The sequence below is a fragment of the Euprymna scolopes genome, chromosome 45 (genome assembly GCF_053919585.1).
Source record: "Euprymna scolopes isolate OS-2025 chromosome 45, ASM5391958v1, whole genome shotgun sequence".
NCBI classification, from domain to species: domain Eukaryota; kingdom Metazoa; phylum Mollusca; class Cephalopoda; order Sepiida; family Sepiolidae; genus Euprymna; species Euprymna scolopes.
In genome coordinates this window covers 2533343-2555058 of record NC_136526.1, presented here as the reverse complement: position 1 = coordinate 2555058, position 21716 = coordinate 2533343, and the positions used below count along the sequence as shown (strand labels likewise).

Genomic DNA, 21716 nt, shown 5'->3' with positions numbered 1-21716 from the left:
CTGAGTGGCTTCCGGGCCTTGATAAGAGGTGACCACTGTGCAAAAAAAAAAAAAAAAAAAAATGTCAGTACAGTTGGGGAAGCAGGAACCTGGAAGGGAATTCCTAAGTCTGGGGAAGAAACTACTGGAGTAGAAGGCTCTCTTACATCTAGGGATCTCTATTGTGCAGGGGTGGTATTTAGCTGCTTGCCAGGTTTGTTGGGGGTATTTACGTCGAGGGGGTACAAGTGCTTGCAGTTCATCAGAACATTCACGAATAAAGTACTTGTAAAACAGGCAGAGGGATGCAACATTACATCGATGGGACAGAGGCTGAAGCTTAGATGACAGTTCAGGACCTATCAGATTGATGACTCTCTTTTGAACCTTGTCTAGGAGTGAGAGACTAGTAGCAGATGCACCAGCCCAAATATAACAACAATACTCCATACATGGGCGAATGGTGGCCTTATAGAGGTACAGGATACTTTCGGGCGTTAGTAGCTTTCTAGCACGGTAGAGAGAACCTACCTTCCTCGCAGCGGTCCTGGCAATGCTCTCAATGTAATTGTTCCAACTCATGTTTCCTTAGAGCGTTAGGCCGAGGAGTTTAATGGATGTACTTTCAGATAAAGAGTCATTGACCATTGCTATTGGTGGTAGAGAAGGTTTCTTGTAGTTATTGAAGGAAACAAGCTTAGTCTTGGCAGCATTGAATGTGACCATCCATTTTTGTCCCCATTCCACTACAGATCGGAGGTCATCCTCTAGTGTTTCTGCCATTTCTTTAGATATGTGTTCATTTGTTTTTTTGTTTTTTTTTTTTACACAGTGGTCACCACTTATCAAGGCACGTAAACCACTCAGGGATAAGGGTTATTGTAAGTACATTACGTTAGTGTGGAGATTTGATGAAGTGTTTACTTAAGGGGGAGGTTCACCAGGAACTTGTTAACGCTGGACCTGAACACATCCAAGCTGCAGTCAGGTGGGAAGCAGGCAGACGGAACAGAGTTCCACAGGCGTGCAGTTCCAAGAAAGAAGCCTTGTTCATGGAATCTACATCTTGATGCAGGCACACATAAAGAGTGGGGGAAATTTTTTCCTGTTGTGTCTATAGAGTGTGCTGTCATCAGCATTTTATTTTATAATTAAAAAAAAGTCATGTGACTAAGTGCAATATGTTCATGATTTTAGCAATATTTAATTTTTAGTGCTCTGATGAACTCGTCGCACTTATGTCCCCTCAACGTACATATCCCTGATAAACCTGCTTAGCAACAAAATCTCACCCCTTCACTGTTGAGGTCCCTAAATGCCAGAAAGCTTTCTATTGTAATAGTTCTTTCCCTCAAACAGCTAGACTTTGGAATTCCCTTCCTGCTACCTGCTTCCCTGATACGCAGAAGTAGTGCAAACCATCATCTTGTTAATCTTTCCTAGGCATTTTTTTTTTACATAGGCATAACCACTTCTCAAGGCCAAGACGCCACTCGAGGATAAGGGTTAAAGAGTGTACAGTAGTCAATTGGACAATATAGTAATCGTTAGTAATGGAAATTCGGTAAATTTGTTAACTTAAGTGGAACGGTTCATCACGACAATTCTACAGGCCTGCAGTTCTAAGAAAAAAGCTTTGTTCATGGAATCTACGTTTAGGTTTAGGCACAGATAGAGAGTGGGGGGAATTATTGATAGTGTTTTCAGCTAGACAGGTGTTTCTTGTGAAAGTTTGGCGAGGGAGGGTGGGGGCATAGATTGAAGCTCAGTCGAGCACTTGCAATGGAAATAACGAAGGCATGGTCTCAAATAGAAGTCTCTTATGTCCAAATGGCGATATGTCTTGTTAAGAGTGAACGTGAGTAAAAAAGACAATGGTCAATACATAGCATATAATTTTGATTGCGAAAGCATACAAAATTTCTGTCTTTTATCTTGATATCACGCTGGACAAATAACAAATAATTTTATCAAAAAAAAAAAAAAAAATACAAGTTTTTTTTTTTTTTTTTAGATTACACTATACTATCAGAACAAAAATTTGCCAATCGTAAAACTGAACTTCACATAGTAATTGTCTGTATTTTTGAGATGAGGTGTTTTCTTCACATAGTAATTGTCTGTATTTTTGAGATGAGGTGTTTTCTTCACATAGTAATTGTCTGTATTTTTGAGATGAGGTGTTTTCTTCACATAGTAATTGTCTGTATTTTTGAGATGAGGTGCTTTCTTCACATAGTAATTGTCTGTATTTTTGAGATGAGGTGTTTTCTTCACATAGTAATTGTCTGTATTTTTGAGATGAGGTGCTTTCTTCACATAGTAATTGTCTGTATTTTTGAGATGAGGTGCTTTCTTCACATAGTAATTGTCTGTATTTTTGAGATGAGGTGTTTTCTTCACATAGTAATTGTCTGTATTTTTGAGATGAGGTGTTTTCTTCACATAGTAATTGTCTGTATTTTTGAGATGAGGTGTTTTCTTCACATAGTAATTGTCTGTATTTTTGAGATGAGGTGCTTTCTTCACATAGTAATTGTCTGTATTTTTGAGATGAGGTGTTTTCTTCACATAGTAATTGTCTGTATTTTTGAGATGAGGTGTTTTCTTCACATAGTAATTGTCTGTATTTTTGAGATGAGGTGTTTTCTTCACATAGTAATTGTCTGTATTTTTGAGATGAGGTGTTTTCTTCACATAGTAATTGTCTGTATTTTTGAGATGAGGTGTTTTCTTCACATAGTAATTGTCTGTATTTTTGAGATGAGGTGTTTTCTTCACATAGTAATTGTCTGTATTTTTGAGATGAGGTGTTTTCTTCACATAGTAATTGTCTGTATTTTTGAGATGAGGTGCTTTCTTCACATAGTAATTGTCTGTATTTTTGAGATGAGGTGTTTTCTTCACATAGTAATTGTCTGTATTTTTGAGATGAGGTGCTTTCTTCACATAGTAATTGTCTGTATTTTTGAGATGAGGTGTTTTCTTCACATAGTAATTGTCTGTATTTTTGAGATGAGGTGTTTTCTTCACATAGTAATTGTCTGTATTTTTGAGATGAGGTGCTTTCTTCACATAGTAATTGTCTGTATTTTTGAGATGAGGTGTTTTCTTCACATAGTAATTGTCTGTATTTTTGAGATGAGGTGTTTTCTTCACATAGTAATTGTCTGTATTTTTGAGATGAGGTGCTTTCTTCACATAGTAATTGTCTGTATTTTTGAGATGAGGTGTTTTCTTCACATAGTAATTGTCTGTATTTTTGAGATGAGGTGTTTTCTTCACATAGTAATTGTCTGTATTTTTGAGATGAGGTGTTTTCTTCACATAGTAATTGTCTGTATTTTTGAGATGAGGTGTTTTCTTCACATAGTAATTGTCTGTATTTTTGAGATGAGGTGTTTTCTTCACATAGTAATTGTCTGTATTTTTGAGATGAGGTGCTTTCTTCACATAGTAATTGTCTGTATTTTTGAGATGAGGTGTTTTCTTCACATAGTAATTGTCTGTATTTTTGAGATGAGGTGCTTTCTTCACATAGTAATTGTCTGTATTTTTGAGATGAGGTGTTTTCTTCACATAGTAATTGTCTGTATTTTTGAGATGAGGTGTTTTCATTCATTGAGATTGTCGGACTGACTTCCTCATCTTGGTTGTTATCGTCACAACGTTTCGGCCGTTTTGCCCTCCGGCCTTCATCAGGTGTTTTGTATCGAACTGGGGAACCGTAATAATAATAAAGGGTTGGGTTTGAGACTCCTAACAAACGGTTCCCCAGTTCGATACAAAACACCTGATGAAGGCCGGAGGGCAAAATGGCCGAAACGTTGTGACGATAACAACCAAGATGAGGAAGTCAGTCCAACAATCTCAATCAATGAACTTCACATGTTGCCAAGGTCGCTGGAAAGATGGTGGGATCCTTCTACCGCTCCAGAAGATATCTCACTACTGATGCAATTCTCTATCTGTATAAAAGCCAAGTATGTTCAAGGATGGAATACTGCTGCCATATCTGGGCAGGAGCTGCTAAAAACAGCCTATCCTGCCTTGACAGAGTACAAAATAGACTTTGTGGCTTAGTGGGGGATGCCTTTTTCTCTTCCCTGTAACCTCTCTCCCACAGAAGAGACGTTGCGAGCCTATCTTTGTTTTATCATTATTTCCATGGCAGGTGCTCGTCTGAACTCCAATCTCTGGTCCCCCCCTCGACAATCTTTTACAAAAAACACCCGTCTAGCTGAAACCACTGTCAAAAATTTTCCCCACTCTTTAACTGTGCCTAAATCAAAATGTAGATTCCATGAACAAAGCTTCTTTCTTAGAAGTGCACGCCTGTGGAACTCTGTTCCGTCTGCCTGTTTCCCTCCTGACTACAACTTGGATGTCTTCAAGTCCAATGTAAACAAATTCCTGATGAACTGTCCACTTAAGTAGACACTTTAAATATCCACACTAACATACTGTACTTACAATAACCCTTATCCCTGAGTGGCTTCCGGGCCTTGATAAGTGGTGACCACCTTGTAAAAAAAAAAAAGAAGAAAACAATGGTATCTACATATTCCTCGAATTTTTAAGATGATTATATCCAAAAATTATGAAAATCGATAAGATAGAAAATTATTTTTTTAAAGAAAATAAAAAATAAAATTTGATAAAAATGATCGTAAGATGCAGGAGAGTTTGAAGGGGAGGTAATTTTTCGTTTCGATTTAAACAAGATGGGTTCAATTTTTCACCATCTACAACGATTAAAGTTTTTTTTATTTTTAATGATTCAGCAATATTCATGTAATTCCGACTGCATAATTTGGAAGCTAACATTGTAATTTATTAGAATTGACAAAAAAAAAAAATCAGTTGAAACCATTTTTTTTTTATCTGAAAACTCCATTTATCAACTACCAAATCTCGTCCCAATAGTGTAGAAGTGCCAGAAGATTTTAAAATGATGTCTTAGTAAGGTTTTCGGGTGTGCTGAAAACGACTATCGCACTTAAATTTTCCGCAGATAAGTAGGTTTCCAGATATTAAGCAATGTAATTCTTTATGTTAAACGTGGTGGCCATTGTTGTATGTGCAAGCGCGTATATTTTTGCCATAATTAATATACTCACTATTCCATAGCTAGCCATAAAATATATTGACCCAACAAGTCACGGGTAGTCTATTAAATTATATGAATGAATTAAATAGTAAAATAAAATAAGAAATTTAATAAAAAAAATTATAAATGAAATAAAAATATAAAAAAATTATAAAATAAAAAAACAAAAAAATTATAAAAATAAAAAAATTATAAAATAAATTTAAAAAACTAATAAATAAAATAAAAAAATAATAAAATTATAAATAAAATAAGAAATTTAATAAAAAATCATAAATAAAATAAAAAATAAAAAAATTATAAATAAAATAAAAAAATTATAAATAAAATAAAAAATTATAAAAAATTATAAATAAAAAAATTATAAATAAAATAAAAAAAATAATAAAAAACCAAAAGAATTATAAATAATAAAACATTACTATAAAATAAAAAATACAACAAAAAATAATAAATAAAATACAATAATCAAAACATAAAATAATGAATGACGGATATATAGAATGATAAATAAATGATAAATAATTTTTTTTTTTTTTTTTTTCAGTTTTCACTCCAAACGAGGCAAGTGTCACTTTGAAGTAGGGGGCTACTATTGGGGAGAATTAGCAGGGTCATTATGAAGGGAGATGAGTAGAAAGATGTTTGTTCACATTACACTTGAACTTCTGCATATCAGTACAGTTTGGAAAGCAAAATCCCGGAAGGGAGTTCCAAAGACTTGCAGTTCTGGGGAAAAAACTATTGGAGTAAAAAAAGGCTTTCTTACACCTAGGGATCTCTACTGTAAAGAGGTGGGACTTAGTTGCTTGTCGGGTTTGTCAGGAGTAGTCACGTTGAGGAGGTACAAGTGCTTGCAGTTCGTCAGAGCATTCACCATTAAAGTATTTGTAGAACAGGCAGAGGGATGCAACATTTCATCGATGGGACAGAGGCTGAAGCTTAGATGACGGTTTAAGACCTATTAGGTTGACGACTCTCTTTTGAACCCTGTCAAGGAGCGAGAGACAAGCAATAGATGCACCAGCCCAAATGTGACAGCAATACTCCATACATGGGCGAATGGTGGCCTTATAGAGGTACAGGATACTTTCAGGCATAAGTAATTTTCTAGCATGGTAGAGAGAGCCCACCTTCTTTGCAGCAGCCTTGGCAATGCTCTCAATGTATATATTCCAGTTCATGTTTCCTGTAAACATTGGACCGAGGAGTTTAAAGGAAGTACTTTCAGGCAGTGTATTCTTAGCCGTTGCTATTAGTGGTAGAAAAGGTTTCTTGTAGTTATTGAAGGAAACAAGTTTAATCCTGGCAGCATTGAATGTGACCATCCATTTTTGTCCCCATTCCACTAAAGATTGGAGGTCATCCTCTAGTGTTTCTGCCATTTCTTTAGTTATGTGTTCATTTGTTTTCCTGTCGTGTCTGTTATAGAGCATGGTGTCATCAGCATATATACCCATCTCATAATTTTGTCAGGGAGGTCATTTATGAATATTAGGAATAATAGAGGTCCAAGGATAGACCCTCGAGGCATTCCCGCATTTATATCATATTGTTTAGATGTAAGACCATCGAGGACAACCTGAATTTTTCTCTTATCTAAGAAGGATTTAATTATGTTAAGTATTCTTCCAGGGATACCATATGATTTGATTTTCCTGAGAAGACCTTCATACCATACCCTGTTAAAAGCCTTAGATATATCTAGAGCTACACTCTACCCTCCCCTGCTTTGTCCAGTGAATGGTATATACGTTTGGAGATTATAGTTAGGATGTCTGCTGTGGAACGGGCTTGCCTAAATCCATTCTCATTGATTCTGAATATATGAAATTTATTTTTAAATATCAGAAGACATAATCAATAAAAAAATAAATAAAACAAAATCTCATTTGCTGAAAGTATTTTCTGAAAAACGAGCTTTCAAAATGGTGGTCATATTAACGATTAGACAAGATGATATTTGTCGGGAAACAAAAAAGAAAAAAAGAAAAAAAGAAAAAAGAAAGAAAGAAAGAAAGAAGAAAGAAAAAGAAAAAACAAAAAAAAGAAAAAGAAAAAAAGAGACAGACAAAAGAAAAAAAGAAAAAGAAAACAAAAAAAGAGAAAAAGAAAAAGAGAAGAAAAGAAAAAGAACAAAAGAAAAGGAAAAAAAAGAAAAAGAGAGAAAGAGAAAAAGAGAAAGAAAAAAGATAAAAAGAAAAAAGAGAAAGAGAAAAAGAGAAAAAGAAAAAGAGAAAAAAAGAAAAAGAGAAAAAAAGAAAAAGAGAAAAAAAGAAAAAGAGAAAAAAAGAAAATGAAAAAAAGAAAATGAAAAAAGAAAATGAAAAAAAGAAAATGAAAAAAAAGAAAATTAAAAAAAGAAAAAAGAAAAAAAAAGAAAAAGAAAAAAAGAAAAAAAAGAAAAGAAAAAAAGAAAGAAAAAGAAAAAAAAGAAAAAAGAAAAAGAAAAAAGAAAAAAAAACGAAAAAAAGAAAAAAGAAAAAAAAGAAAAAAGAAAAGAAAAAAAAGAAAACAAAGAAAAAAAAAGAAAAGAAAAAAAAGAAAAGAAAAAAAAAAAAGAAAACGAAAAGAAAAAAGAAAAAAAACGAAGAAAAAAAAAGAAAAAAAAGGAAAAGAAAAAATAAAAAAGAAAAGAAAAAAAAGAAAAAAGAAAAGAAAAAAAGAAAAAAGAAAAGAAAAAAAGAAAAAAGAAAAAAGAAAAGAAAAAAAAGAAAAAAAGAAAAAAAAGAAAAAGAAGAAAAAAAAGAAAAAAGAAAAAAAAAGAGAAAAAAGAAAAAAGAAAAGAAAAAAAAGAAAAAAGAAAAGAAAAAAAGAAAAGAAAAATGGCGATAGAAGAATCGGATACAAATTTTCTTCGTACCTTTATGATTTTTTTTATTGATGTTCATTATTTGCCGCCGCGTTAACGACGACTTCCCGATTGGAGACATGTCAGGAGGTGATACATGGTTAGGTTGGTTTCTCGATTTCAACGGCGTACTTGTCAAGGTGTTAACACACGGGACAGTTTCTTCATTTGTACTGCTGATGGGACTGAAATGGAAAAGAAAATAATTTTACGACATCTGTTGCTTACAACTTTTTTTTTTTTTTTTTTTTTTACAAGGGGGGTGACCACTTATCCAGGCCCAGAGGCCACTCGAGGATAAGGGTTAATGAGCGTACAGTGGTCAAAGGAAACATGTCCCAGTACTCGTCAGTAGTGGAAATTTGGTAAATTGGATTACTTAAGGGGATGGCTCATCAAGGATTTATTCACATTAGACTTGAAGACAACCATGTTGTAGTCAGTTGGAAAGCAGGCAAACAGAACAGATTTCCACAGGCATGCAGTTCTAAGAAAGAAGCTTTGTTCATGGAATCTACGTTTAGGTTTAGGCACAGATAAAGAGTGGGGAAAATTATTGGCAGTGGTTTCAGCTAGACGAGTGTATTTTTTTGTGAAAGTCAGGACGGGAGATTGGAGCTCACACGAGCATTTGCCATAAAAATAACAATAGAGCAGAGACAGGCTTGCAACGTCTCTCTTGTGGAAAAGAGGTTCAAAGAAGAGAAAAGGGCATCCCCGACTAGGCTACGAAATCTATTTTGAACTCTGTCAAGGAAGGATAAACTGCTTCTAGCAGCTCCTACTCAGATGGACATACTTGGCTTTTATACAGGTTGAGAATCGCATCAGCAGTGAGATATCTACTGAAGCGGTAGAACAACCCCACTATTTTTGTAGCAGCGTTGGCAACGGATTTGATATACATGTTCCATCTCAGATCAGGGGTAACAGTCAAGCTCAGAATTTTGTCAAAATATCGAGCCTCCTGAAGATGAGAGCCATTAATTTCACCTGATGCCAGATAGGGATCAGAGCGTTGACAATAGAAAGATAGCAGCTTGGTTTTAGATGCATTAAAATTAACCAGTCATCTTTTTCTCCACTGCACCACACGATCAAGATCAGAGAAGAGAGAATCAGAAGTTAGTTGTTTACGGCCTTTGAAGTGTTGCCATAGATGGTAGTGTCATCAGCATAAATGCCTACGAATGATCTTAGAATGTGATTTGGGAGATCACTGATGTAGATTAGGAAAAAAAAAACTGAGGTTTGGGGTAAATATATATGGATATATCTATACTCCCAACACCAATTATATATAATTTTAATTAATTATATATATATATATATATAAATATAATTTTAATTAATTATATATATATATATATATAAATATAATTTTAATTAATTATATATATATATATATATAAATATAATTTTAATTAATTATATATATATAAATATATATATATATAATTTTAATAATAAATATAATTTTAATTAATTATATATATATATAATTTTAATTAATTATATATATATATAATTTTAATTAATTATATATATATAATTTTAATTAATTATATATATATATAATTTTAATTAATTATATATATATAATTTTAATTAATTATATATATATAATTTTAATTAATTATATATATATATATATATATATATAATTTTAATTATATACATACTTATATATATAATTTTAATTATATATATATATATAATTTTATTTAATTATATATATATATAATTTTAATTAATTATATATATATATAATTTTAATTAATTATATATATAATTTTAATTATATATATATATAATTTTAATTATATATATATATAATTTTAATTAATTATATATATATATAATTTTAATTAATTATATATATATATATAATTTTAATTAATTATATATATATATATAATTTTAATTAATTATATATATATATATAATTTTAATTAATTATATATATATAATGTTTTTAAATTGCATGGATTTATTTTATGTAATATACATTTCGTTGCAATTTAAAAACATAATCTTTCATCTAGCAATTAATGATAGATATAAAGTTTTCAATGACTTTTTTTTTAAAAGTGCAACAGAATGTACATTACATAAAATAAATCCAAGGTAATTTTTTGATTCAATTTAAATCAAATTTTTATACCTTACTTTGTAAAATATACAAAAGTGCACTTTGAAGATAAATAAATTTCAAACTGAATCCTGTACCTTTATTTTTAAAGCCTATAGTAAAAACATTTTGTTTAACAATTTTCATGCCTTGGATGAAATGCTTTTCTAACTTGTATCTTATCTTTTTAAGATTATATTTTTAAAACTCTCCTTCTCTCTATTTCAGTTTGTATTTCTCCTCACACCACAACTTATTTTTTGCAACCCCCTCTTTGTAATACAAGTCTGAATAATGAGAAAATCTGAATTGGATGAAATGCTTTTCTAACTTGTATATATATATAATTCTAATTAATTAATATATATAATTATGATTAATTATACATATATATATATATATATAATTATAATTATATATGTATAATTAATTACAATTATATATATAATTATATATATTTATTTATTTATTAGTGTTGGGTGTATGGAAATTTTATTATTAATTGCTAAAACTCGTAAAATATGATTTTCTTGATTAAAAATAAATTCTTGACCAATTTACACTATTTTCAGAATATGACAAGCATCAAATTTCTTATCGTAATAAAATCGTCGGTGTTCATACTTACTCTTTTCGCGTTCCTTTCTGAATTGGATTATGATTCTCCGTCGTATGATAATTAATGTGACATAAAATCGAGAGGTATTTCTTAATCTGGCAATGACACAAAAACAAAAAAGAAAATTAAATTGTATGTCAATAAATGAAAGCAAATGGATAGGTTGTGTTCTTTGTGATATAGTGAAAATTATGAAAGTTAAAGTTAGTTATAAAATGTGACTATCAGAGAATTATATATATATATATATATAGTAGAAATGGTAATTAATAAAAACCTGAAGAAAGTGCTCAATACTGTTGTAGAGCAAATATGCGTTTTATTTTCTATTACCATATTTTTCTGTTAAGTTACATTATTGTTTCGGCTACACGACCGTTTTTTTTTTGCCGTCTGTAGCTTCCTCAGACTTTTACAGAAATGTTCGTTGTTATGGGATGAAAGAGTGAATGAGGTTGAGGGGGGGGGGGGGGGCGAGGAGCTCATTCACTCTTTCACTCTGTCATCCCATAATAACGAAAATTTCTGTAAAAGTCTGAGGAAGCTACAGACGGCCAAAAAAACGGCCGGGTAGCTGAAACGATAATGTAACTTAACAGAAAGATACGGTAATAAAAAATAAAACGTATATATATATATAAGAGCCATATATATATATATATATATATATATATATATATGTATATTTATATCCATTTATATATATATATTATATATATATATATATATATGTATATTTATATCCATTTATATATATATATTATATATATATATATGTATATTTATATCCATTTATATATATATATTATATATATATATATATATATATATATATATATATATATGTATATTTATATCCATTTATATATATATATATACGTTTTATTTTTTATTACCATATTTTTCTGTTGAGTTACATTATTGTTTCGGCTACACGACCGTTTTTTTTTGCCGTCATGTAGCTTCCTCAGACTTTTACAGAAATGTTCGTTTATAGTGGAATGAAAGGGTGAATGGTGTCAAGGGAGGGGTGCGAGAGAAAAGCGGAAAAAGAGGAAGGGAACAAGGGGGAGAGGTTGGAGGGGTGCTTGGTATGTCGGTAATGTTTTAGTTTTGGAGTTTAAGGACATTAGGTGGTTGGGGGGGGGGGTCTGGGAAGTTCATCTCTGGTGTGGTTGAGCGCATAGGGATACATGGAGGGGGGAGGGAGATATGTGGGGGTAGGAGGAGGGGGTTACTTTAAAATTCGAGTCCTAATGTTTAGGTTGTTGGCGTCTCGTTGGTGAGATGATTTCTTGATAAGTATGTCTTGACCTGTTGGGTGTTCGCTTAGGTTGGGAGGCGGGGGGGGAGGACTATAATTCGGTTTATCTATTTGATTTTTATTTGTTGTTAAGTGCTTGGAGAGGGTTAGCCTGCGGCCGTACGCACGAGCACACACATGTATACATACACACACATATACTTAAAGAAACGTTCACATGCACACATACATCTCCGCCATGGCATGTAAACACATGCACATATGCGTACATGCATGCATCTGCTCCCACTGACCCCAACATGACGGAAAAAAAACGGTCGTGTAGCCGAAACAATAATGTAACTTAACAGAAAAATATGGTAATAAAAAATAAAACGTGTATATATATCAAAAAGTTTGACTAATGTCCAGGTAATCTACATCTAAAATTTCAAGTGCTTAGACCCAAAATTGGTGAAGAAGTTTGGTAGAGTCTGCAAAGGTTAACTCTTTCAACTTTGACCTCTTGGCAGCCAAATTTTTGCCCATAAACTGATTAAAAAGCTTGCTGCATGTCAGAATACCCTTTATGTAAAATTTCAAATGTTTAGACCTAAAATTGGCTGAATAGTTTGCTAGATACCACAAAGGTCAAATCTTTTGAACTTTGACCCCCTTGGCAGCCAAATTTTCAGTCAAAAACCGATTAAAAAGCTTGCCCTATGTCTGAATACAATTTATGTAAATTTTATAATGTTTAGACTACAAATTGGGCGAGTAATTTGGTAGAGACCGCAGAGATCAAATTTTTTTTTAACTTTGACCCCTTAACTTCTGTTTTGGGCTCAAATCAAATTTAAAAGTTTGATCCATGTCGAAGTAACCTACATCTAAAATTTCAAGTGTTTAGACTCAAAATTGACGGAGGAGTTTGGTAGAGTTTTCAAAGGTCAAATCGTTTAACTTGACAACCAAATTTCTGGCCGAAAACCAATTAAAAAAAATTTTCCCAAATGTCAATACCCCTTAAGTCAAATCTCATGTCTGTAGATTGAAAATAGAGTAATTTGGTAGGGAAATGTACACACACAGACAGACACACTCACATAATTTCACTTTTATAGATATACTAGCATTTCAGCCTGGTGTTGCCCGGGTGTTTGGAGGTGTATGTTGAGTAAAAAAAAAAAAAAAAAAAGTGGTAGTAGGAAGGCAGGCTCGAACCCGTACCACAAAGGAGGAAAAGAATGGGGAAAAAACGTGACGTCTCTGCTGTTACGACCACCGTCAAACCGGAAGTGACATTAAATTAAGGCTAGACAATCGAAAAGAGGGGATGACTTTCAACAATATTGGCAAAAAAAGCGATCCCTCCCTGTAGAAAAGTGCCCAGTTGAAGGTTAAGAGTGTTTTTAGCCAATTTTTCGGTATTTGTCATCTGAAGGGTCAAGCTTAAAACGATACTGATCTTGTGAAAATCCATTGCCTCTGTCGAAAGTTTTAGGCAGACATACAAACATACATACATTTATATATATTGGAAGCTCAAATTTTCGACCCAAACCGATTAAAAAGCTTGCCCTATCTCTGAATACCCTTTATGTCAAATTTCAAATGTTTAGACCAAAAATTGTCCGATTAATTTGGTAGAGACCGCAGCGGTTAATTTTTTTTTTTAACTTTGATCCCTATTATGACTCCTTAACATTTATTGTTTTGAGCTCAAATCAAGTTATTAAGTTAGATCCATGTCCAAGGAACCTATATCTAAAATTTCAAGTGTTTAGACCAAACATTGGCGGAGGAGTTTAGTAGAGTTCTCGAAGGTCAAATCGTTGAATTTTGACCCCTTAACAGTCTAATTTCTGGCTGAAAACCGATTACAAAGATTTTCCCAAATCTCAATACCCTGCATATCAAATTTTGAGTCTGTAGACTGAAAATTGACAGGGTTATTGTGTAGGGAAATTTACACAGACAAACAGACAGACACTTTCACTTTTATATATAGATAGATTACCTATATTATAGGATTAAAAGCCAAAATACAACACAAAGATTTTATAAAATAAACGAATGATCTAAGGGAGATTACTCTAAGTGTGCTTGGATTAGTTCTGTTATATATTCGTTATCATCGAGGTTATCCTTGAGGGGCACTTTTTACGTTTGGTGTATAACATCAAAATGTATTCGTGTGATTGTCTCTAATATAAATGGTTGTGTGTTTGATTATCATAAAGGGAATCGTGTGTGTGACATGTAATTTCTGAACCTACCTCTGCTTCTTCAAAACGGACCATCTGGAAATTTCTCATCCTGGAGGGAGACTTGATACCTGTTTGACGAAGATTTATCACTCCAAGACGATGAAATGGTTTTATAGTTTTTATTTCACTTTCCCCAGAGGTCCTGCAGAAGTGGAAGTGAAATCGGCTTGTGTGGGTTCTTCTTCACACACGTCAGCATTCGTCTCCCCCCTCCCCAGTTAAGAGGGGGAGACCACGGAAAAACGTCCGTCTTCTTCAAAGCTCAAATCAAATCTCACAGATCTAGTCAACCTGCCTGACCACGTCACATATACGTAATCTGGTCAGCTGACCTTTGGTTCTGGTAAACGTGTCTACCTCCACGTTTACTCACCTCGCTCTCTCTCTCTCCCTCTCTCTCTCTGTAACAGTTCCCCTGCCAAACTGTATACCTCAGTATGTATACGCATACACGCCTATGTATATACGCATCTACACACAAGAGGAATTAATTCAAACACACTTAGATCATTTGCTTTACCCAAACTGGATATTACACGACACCAATATCGCAGTCGTTATCATTCCAAATACACACTTTACAAAAACAAAAAGAAAAATAAAATGTACGCGCCCCCTCGACGTACATATTCTCGACAAACCCGCTTAGCAACAAAATCACACCCCTTCACTGTTGAGGTCCTTAAATGACAGAAAGTATTCTACTCTAATCGCTTCTTTCCTAGAACGGCTAGACTTTGGAATTCCCTTCTTGCTACCTGTTTCCCAAACTGTACTGATATGCAGAAGTTCAAATGCAACGTAAACCAATATCTTAATTTTTCTTAGGCATGCTAACAATTAGTAGCCTCTTATGTCCAAGTGGTAGGTGTATCAGAAATTTCGTGAAAATAGTGAATAATTCCACCCCATCTTTCCAAGCTTATAACTCCTCGAAAAATGTAATTCAAGCCCTAATTTTTTTTTCAATTAAACGAGCAAGGACCAAGGTTTCATTAAAAAAAAAAAAAAATGTGTTTTTTTTTTTAAAAAAAGGTTTTAAACTTAGGACTTTACAGGTAAATTTCTAAAAAAACGGGGTTTTTTTGTTTGTTTTAAATTTGAATATATTATTTATTGACCTTTTCTCTTCAATTTGTGATATATAAAACTATTAAACATAAATTAATTATTTACTTTTTAATAGAAACTTGAAAATGGGGGGCGTGAATTTAAAAAAAAACGTTTGTCTAAAATATTATATTCGGTTTATTGGAAAGAGCATAAAATTTCACATTGACCCTGAAAATATCGTAAAAATAAAATCAATAGAAAAATTTTGATAGATTTTTAAAGTTTAAAATTTGAAAAATATTGAGTTCGAAAAATTCATTACTGTTTTTAAAAAAAAAAAAAATATTTTTATTACTTTTAAAACAACTTTAATAGTTTATTTTGGAAGTATAATCCATAAAGAAAATAAATAACCCACTTTTAACAGAGAAATTACGAGATTTTTATATTTTATTCGCAGTTTCGTGTTAGGGGTGTCAAAAATTCCTACAAAAATTCTGATACACCTATCCAAGTGGCGATATGCTTTGTTTGGGCTGAAGACAAGTAAAAAAAATATATTAATTAATATTTTCCTAATATTACGTTGTGATTTGGTTTCAAGCGCACTTGATGCGTATTTTATTTTATTCAAATTAAAACAACGTTTCCATTGAACTTTCATTCTTGACGTTATTCTCGTGTTACCTACGCACAGTTCAAACATTTCAAAATACAACCGCCAGATACAATGCACGGCTCTATACAAACAGACTTCTTTCTCCAAATTTACAACATGGTAAGGAAGAAGAAAAGAAAAATAACAAAACACACTGACGATGGATTCTACGTCTGAAATATATTTGTGATAAATTTCAAACAAGTAAAATATTTATTTTCCTAATATTACGTTGAGATTTGGTTTTCAAGCACTTGATGCATATTTTATTTTATTCAAATTAAAACAACGTTTCTATATGGAATTCACACCCTTGACGATATTAATTAACAATTACAAAATATCAATTAACAATTACAAAATATCAATTAATAATTACAAAATATTAATTAATAATTACAAAATATTCAATTAATAATTACAAAATATCAATTAACAATTACAAAATATCAATTAATAATTACAAAATATTAATTAATAATTACAAAATATTCAATTAATAATTACAAAATATTAATTAATAATTACAAAATATTAATTAATATTTACAAAATATTAATTAATAATTACAAAATATTAATTAATAATTACAAAATGAAATGCAAAATTAATAAGAGTTGCCTCCCTTGGATCGACTCAACATGAAATGCTTGAAACTGTACTTTTACAAGGCCACCATTCGCTCATGCATGGAGTATTGTTGCACATGTAGGCTGGTGCATCTACCACTAGCCTCTCCCTCTTGGATAGGGTTCAATCCCTGTCCCATCGCCACAATGTTGCATCCCTTTGCCTGTTTTACAATTATTTCAACGGAATGTGCTCTGATGAACTTATTGCACTTGTGTCCCCTCGACGTACATATCCGAGACAAACTGGTTCAGCAACAAAATCACACCCCTTCACTGTTGAGGTCCTTAAATGTCAAAAATTTTTCTACTCAAATAGTTTCTCCCCTAAAATAGCTTCTGGGCTTGACCTTTACTCTTGATCTTAAACGAAACACATACATTAAATCCGTTGCTAAGACCACTGGAAAAATGGTGAGATCCTTCTATCGATCCAGTAGATATCTCACTGCTGATGCAATTCTCTATCTATATAAGAGCCAGGTACGTCCGAAGATGGAGTACTGTTGCCACATCTGGGCAGGAGCTGCTAGAAAGGACTTATCCTGCCTTGATAGAGTTCAAAATAGACTTCGTAGCCTTGTGGGAGATGCCCTTTTCTCTTCCCTGCAACCGCTTTCTCACAGAAGAGATGTTGCGAGTTTGTCTCTGCTTTATCGTTATTTTCACGGCAAGTGCTCGACTGAGCTTCAATCTATGGTCCCACCTCGCCAAACTTTCCCAAGAAACACCCGTATAGCTGAAAACACTATCAATAATTTCCCCCACTCTTTATCTGTGCCTAAACCTAAACGTAGATTCCATGAACAAAGCTTCTTTCTTAGAACTGCACGCCTGTGGAACTGTCTTCCGTTTTCCTGCTTTCGAGCTGACTACAATACGGTTGTCTTCAAGTCTAACGTAAACAAGTTTTTGATGAGCCGTACCATATAAGTTAACAAATTTACCGAATTTCCATTGCTATTACTATATTGTCCAATTTCTACTGTACATTCTTTAACCGTTATCCTTGAGTGGCCTCTTGGCCTTGATAAGTGATGATGCCCATGTAAAAAAAAAAAAAAAAAACAGCTAGACTTTGGAATTCCCTTCCTGCTACCTGCTTCCGATATGCAGAAGTTTAAATGTAATGTAAACCAACATCTTGTTAATCTTTTCCAGACATGATGTGTGGGGTGAACGCGAGTGAAAAAAAATAAAAATTATTAACTAATGATTATAAAACTAAATGCAAAATTAGTAAGAGTTGCCTCCCTTGGATCCGTCCGACATAACAATGCTTGAAACTGTATATCTACAAGGCCACCATTCTACCATGCATGGTAGATAGTTGCCACATCTAACACTAGCTTCTCCCTCTTGAATAGAGTCCAGAAAAGGGGTCTTTTTTTTTCTTTTTTTTTTCCATAGACATCACCAAATTATCAAGGCCAAGAGGCAACTTGAGGATAAGGGTTAAAGAGTGTACAGTAGAAATTGGACAATATAGTAACCGTTAGTAATGGAGATTCGGTAAATCTGTTAACTTATGTGGAACGGCTCATGAAAAACTTGTATACGTTAGACTTGAAGACAACCATATTGAAGTCGGCTGGAAAGCAGGAAAACGGAAGACAATTCCACAGGCATGCAGTTCTAAGAAAGAAGCTTTGTTCATGGAATCTACGCTTATGGGTCTGCAATCTAATAAGGTCCCACTTTGTCAACTAGACTCCAACCCCTGCCCCAACGATGCAATGTTGCATCCCTGTGCCTGTTTTCCAAGTATTTTAATGGAATGTGTTCTGATGAACTCGTTGCACTTGTGCCCCCTCGATGTACATATCCCCGATAAAACATGCTTCAGTGCTGAGGTCCCTAAATGTCAGAAAATATTCGACTAATAGTTTCTTCCCTTCAACAGCTAGACTTAGGAATTCCCTTCCTCCTACCTGTTTCCCAAACTGTACTGATATGCAGAAGTTCAAACCATCTTAATCTTTCATGGGCTCCAATTAGTAGCTCCTTACGTCTAAGTGGCAAATTAACTTGTTTGATGGTGGGTAAAAAAAAAAAAATTAAAAATAAATGAAAACAAATATTAGTACCATAATATATATATATATATATATATATCTATTATGGTACTAATATTTATATATATCTATAAATATAAAAGCGAAAATGTATGTATGTGAGTTCGCTTTTTCTGTGTGTCTACAAAAGGCTTCTTTCAGAGAAGCGGTCGCTCGCTTCACAACATTTTAAAACTTTTTATATCACATATAAATCGTAATATCTCACAGTTAACAACAAAGCTCGCCTGTCTATTTAATTTGCTCGATTTTGGGAAGATAAATATTCAATATTTGTCGCTCGCCACATGTGGGTTTGTCTTTTTCCTATAACAATTTGGGGATGGGGGGAAAGCGTTCAGCAGTAAATGAAATCCCGCAGTCAAACTTGACCTCATTAACTTATTAAACCGGGCACCTGCTAAATTCAAGTAATTAAATAAATTCAAACGTGTTTCCATAAGCATCTCGCGGTGGGGCAATGGTTAACGTCGCACGGTTTTTGTTTTTTTTCACAACTTTGCCTCAACGGTTCGGGTTCAATCCTCATACTTACTTTTTTTTTTACCCCCCCCCACACACCTGGGCAACGCCGGGTACCCCTCGCTAGTCTATATATATAAAAGCAAAAATGTATGTATGTATGTGTGTGTGTATGTTTGTGTGTTTTCTAAAAATTTACGACAGACAACGAAAATTCACAAACTCGGTATCATATTGGAGCTCTATCCTTTGCTCGAAAAATATCGAAAAATTGGCCAAAAACATTCATTTTTCCACCCCGAAATCGATAATTTTCGACAGGGGGGGGGGGGCAACGAAAACGGTCTTCTCGTGACGGCGGCCGGTTCTACGCATGCGCCAGATGACGTCGTGACCTGATTTACTTTAAATAGTTGAAAAACTGAACAAATATCATGTACGTCGCGTTAGGTCAGTCGATTAGCAAGTTTGTTCATTATCTAAACGTTTTGGGTTCAAATCGTGGTGTGAGATGTCTTTTTTTTTTCATTTTTTAAATTTAAATATTGAACCAGTGTTATTTAAGCCATTTTTCGCGTAACGTTCGTTTTTCTGGGTTTTTTTTTTACTTCGCTTATCCACCCCCGACCACACACCCAAAAACACCAGAGTACCACCGATTTTTAAAATTTTAATATCGAAACAGGCTTATTTAAGCCATTTTTCACATGTTCGTTTTTCTGTTTACATCGTTCGTTTGCCTTACGTTAGTTTTTTGTGTTGTTTTTCCCGCTTAAGTTTTAACGTTGTTTTCTTTTTTTACTTTGCTTATAACAAACAAACCTATGTCGTCGTCGTAACGCTCAACGCTAGTATAATATAAAGCTGAATGTGTGTGTGTGTCTAGTCACGAATAGGCTCCTATATGGTTGACTATTTTAAAAAACTGATTACATATGATAGAAGATGTATCGAGACACAGGAATGGGTATGTTTGATCTGGCAGAACGGTGGTTCATTAAAATTGTGGGGTCTGCGTTCGCGCCTGGTCCACAAAGTATGGAAATAAAAAATTTAAAAATTAAAAAAATAAAACGTTTACAAGTGTTTTTGATATAGATGTACACAAGAATACTTTGATGAGTATGTTTTAACTTAAATAGGGATGGTATAATAAAATTGTGAGGTCTGCGTTCATGCCTGGCCTCCATAGACTGGAAATAGGCACAAACTTTAATAAAGGCTTTTCATATCTATCTGCGTAAGTATACTTTGATAATTATGTTTCAGTTTGAAGAAATATGGTATAATAAAATTATGGGGTGTTCGTTCGCACCTGACCTCCATAGAATGAATAATCTGCAATAAATAAAGGGTAAGATGGTCTACGATAATGAATAATCTGCGGCTACTGCCTTTTCCTCCCTTACTTTATCCAGCGTATGGTATATACGGTCAGAGATTACAGTTAGAATGTCTGCAGTAGTAGTAGTAACCTATTAGGTTCTATGATTCTCTTTTGAATCCTGTCCAGGAACGAGAGACTAGTAGCAGATGCATCAGCCCAAATGTGGCAAAAATACTCCATACATGGATGAATGGTGGCCTTGTAGAGGTACAGGATACTTTCAGGCATAAGTAGTTTTCTAGCACGGTAGAGAGAGCCCACCTTCTTTGCAGCAGCCTTGGCAATACTCTCAATGTATCTGTTCCGACTTCTATTTCCTGTGAACGTTAAGCCTAGGAGTTTGAACAAAGTATTTTCAGGTAATGTATCTTTAGCCGTAGCTGTTGGTGGTTTAGAAGGTTTCTTTTGTTTTCATTCAGTTTCTCCTCGTGTCTGTTATAATATAGCATCCAATCTTCTTCAGGTGCATCTTGTCGAACTTAGAAATCTATATAGAATTTCAAACAGAACCCTTTATTTAATCCACGAGAGTAGTTTGTTCTTGTTCCATCAGCCATGACCCGGTAGAACTTTTAAGTAAAGTAAGGAGCGAGAGACAAGCAGCAGATGCACCAGCCCAGATATGACAACAGTACTCCATACATGGGCGAATGGTTGCCTACCCGAGGTACACTCGCATTTATATCATATTGTTTAGATGTACGACCATTGAGGACAACCTGGATTCTTCTCTTATTTAAGAAGGATTTCATTATGTTAAGTATTTGTCCAGTAATACCATATGATTTTATTTTCACAAGAAGACTATGATGCCATACCTGTCAAAAGCATTAGATATATCTACGGCTACTGCCTTTCCCTCCCTTGCTTTATCCAGTGTATGGTATATACGGTCAGAGATTACAGTTAGAATGTCTGCAGTAGTAGTAGTAACCTATTAGGTTCTACGATTCTCTTTTGAATCCTGTCCAGGAACGAGAGACTAGTAGCAGATGCACCAGCCCAAATGTGGCAACAATACTCCATACATGGATGAATGGTGGCCCTGTAGAGGTACAGGATACTTTCAGGCATAAGTAGTTTTCTAGCATGGTAGAGAGAGCCCACCTTCTTTGCAGCGGCCTTGGCAATGTCCTCAATGTATCTTTAGGTTTAGATTTCGATCTCAGCTAAAATATTTTTTTTTTTTTTTTTTTTTTACTTTTGAGAACTGAACTGTTCAGAAAATACACGTCTTAGTTTTTGTATG

At 33.5% G+C, this 21716-nt stretch overlaps 1 protein-coding gene across 2 annotated transcripts in view; it reads right to left on the bottom strand.

Moving 5' to 3' along the window:
• Positions 1-21716, bottom strand: part of LOC145269130 (uncharacterized) — a 267872-nt gene that overhangs the window by 94793 nt on the left and 151363 nt on the right. For both annotated transcript variants that reach the window (XM_080124733.1, XM_080124734.1), the window contains exons 14-15: positions 10700-10785; positions 7953-8125 (exon numbers count right to left, since the gene is read on the bottom strand). In XM_080124733.1, the coding sequence (XP_079980859.1) occupies positions 7953-8125; positions 10700-10785 (259 nt within the window). The remainder of the gene's footprint in view (positions 1-7952; positions 8126-10699; positions 10786-21716) is intronic.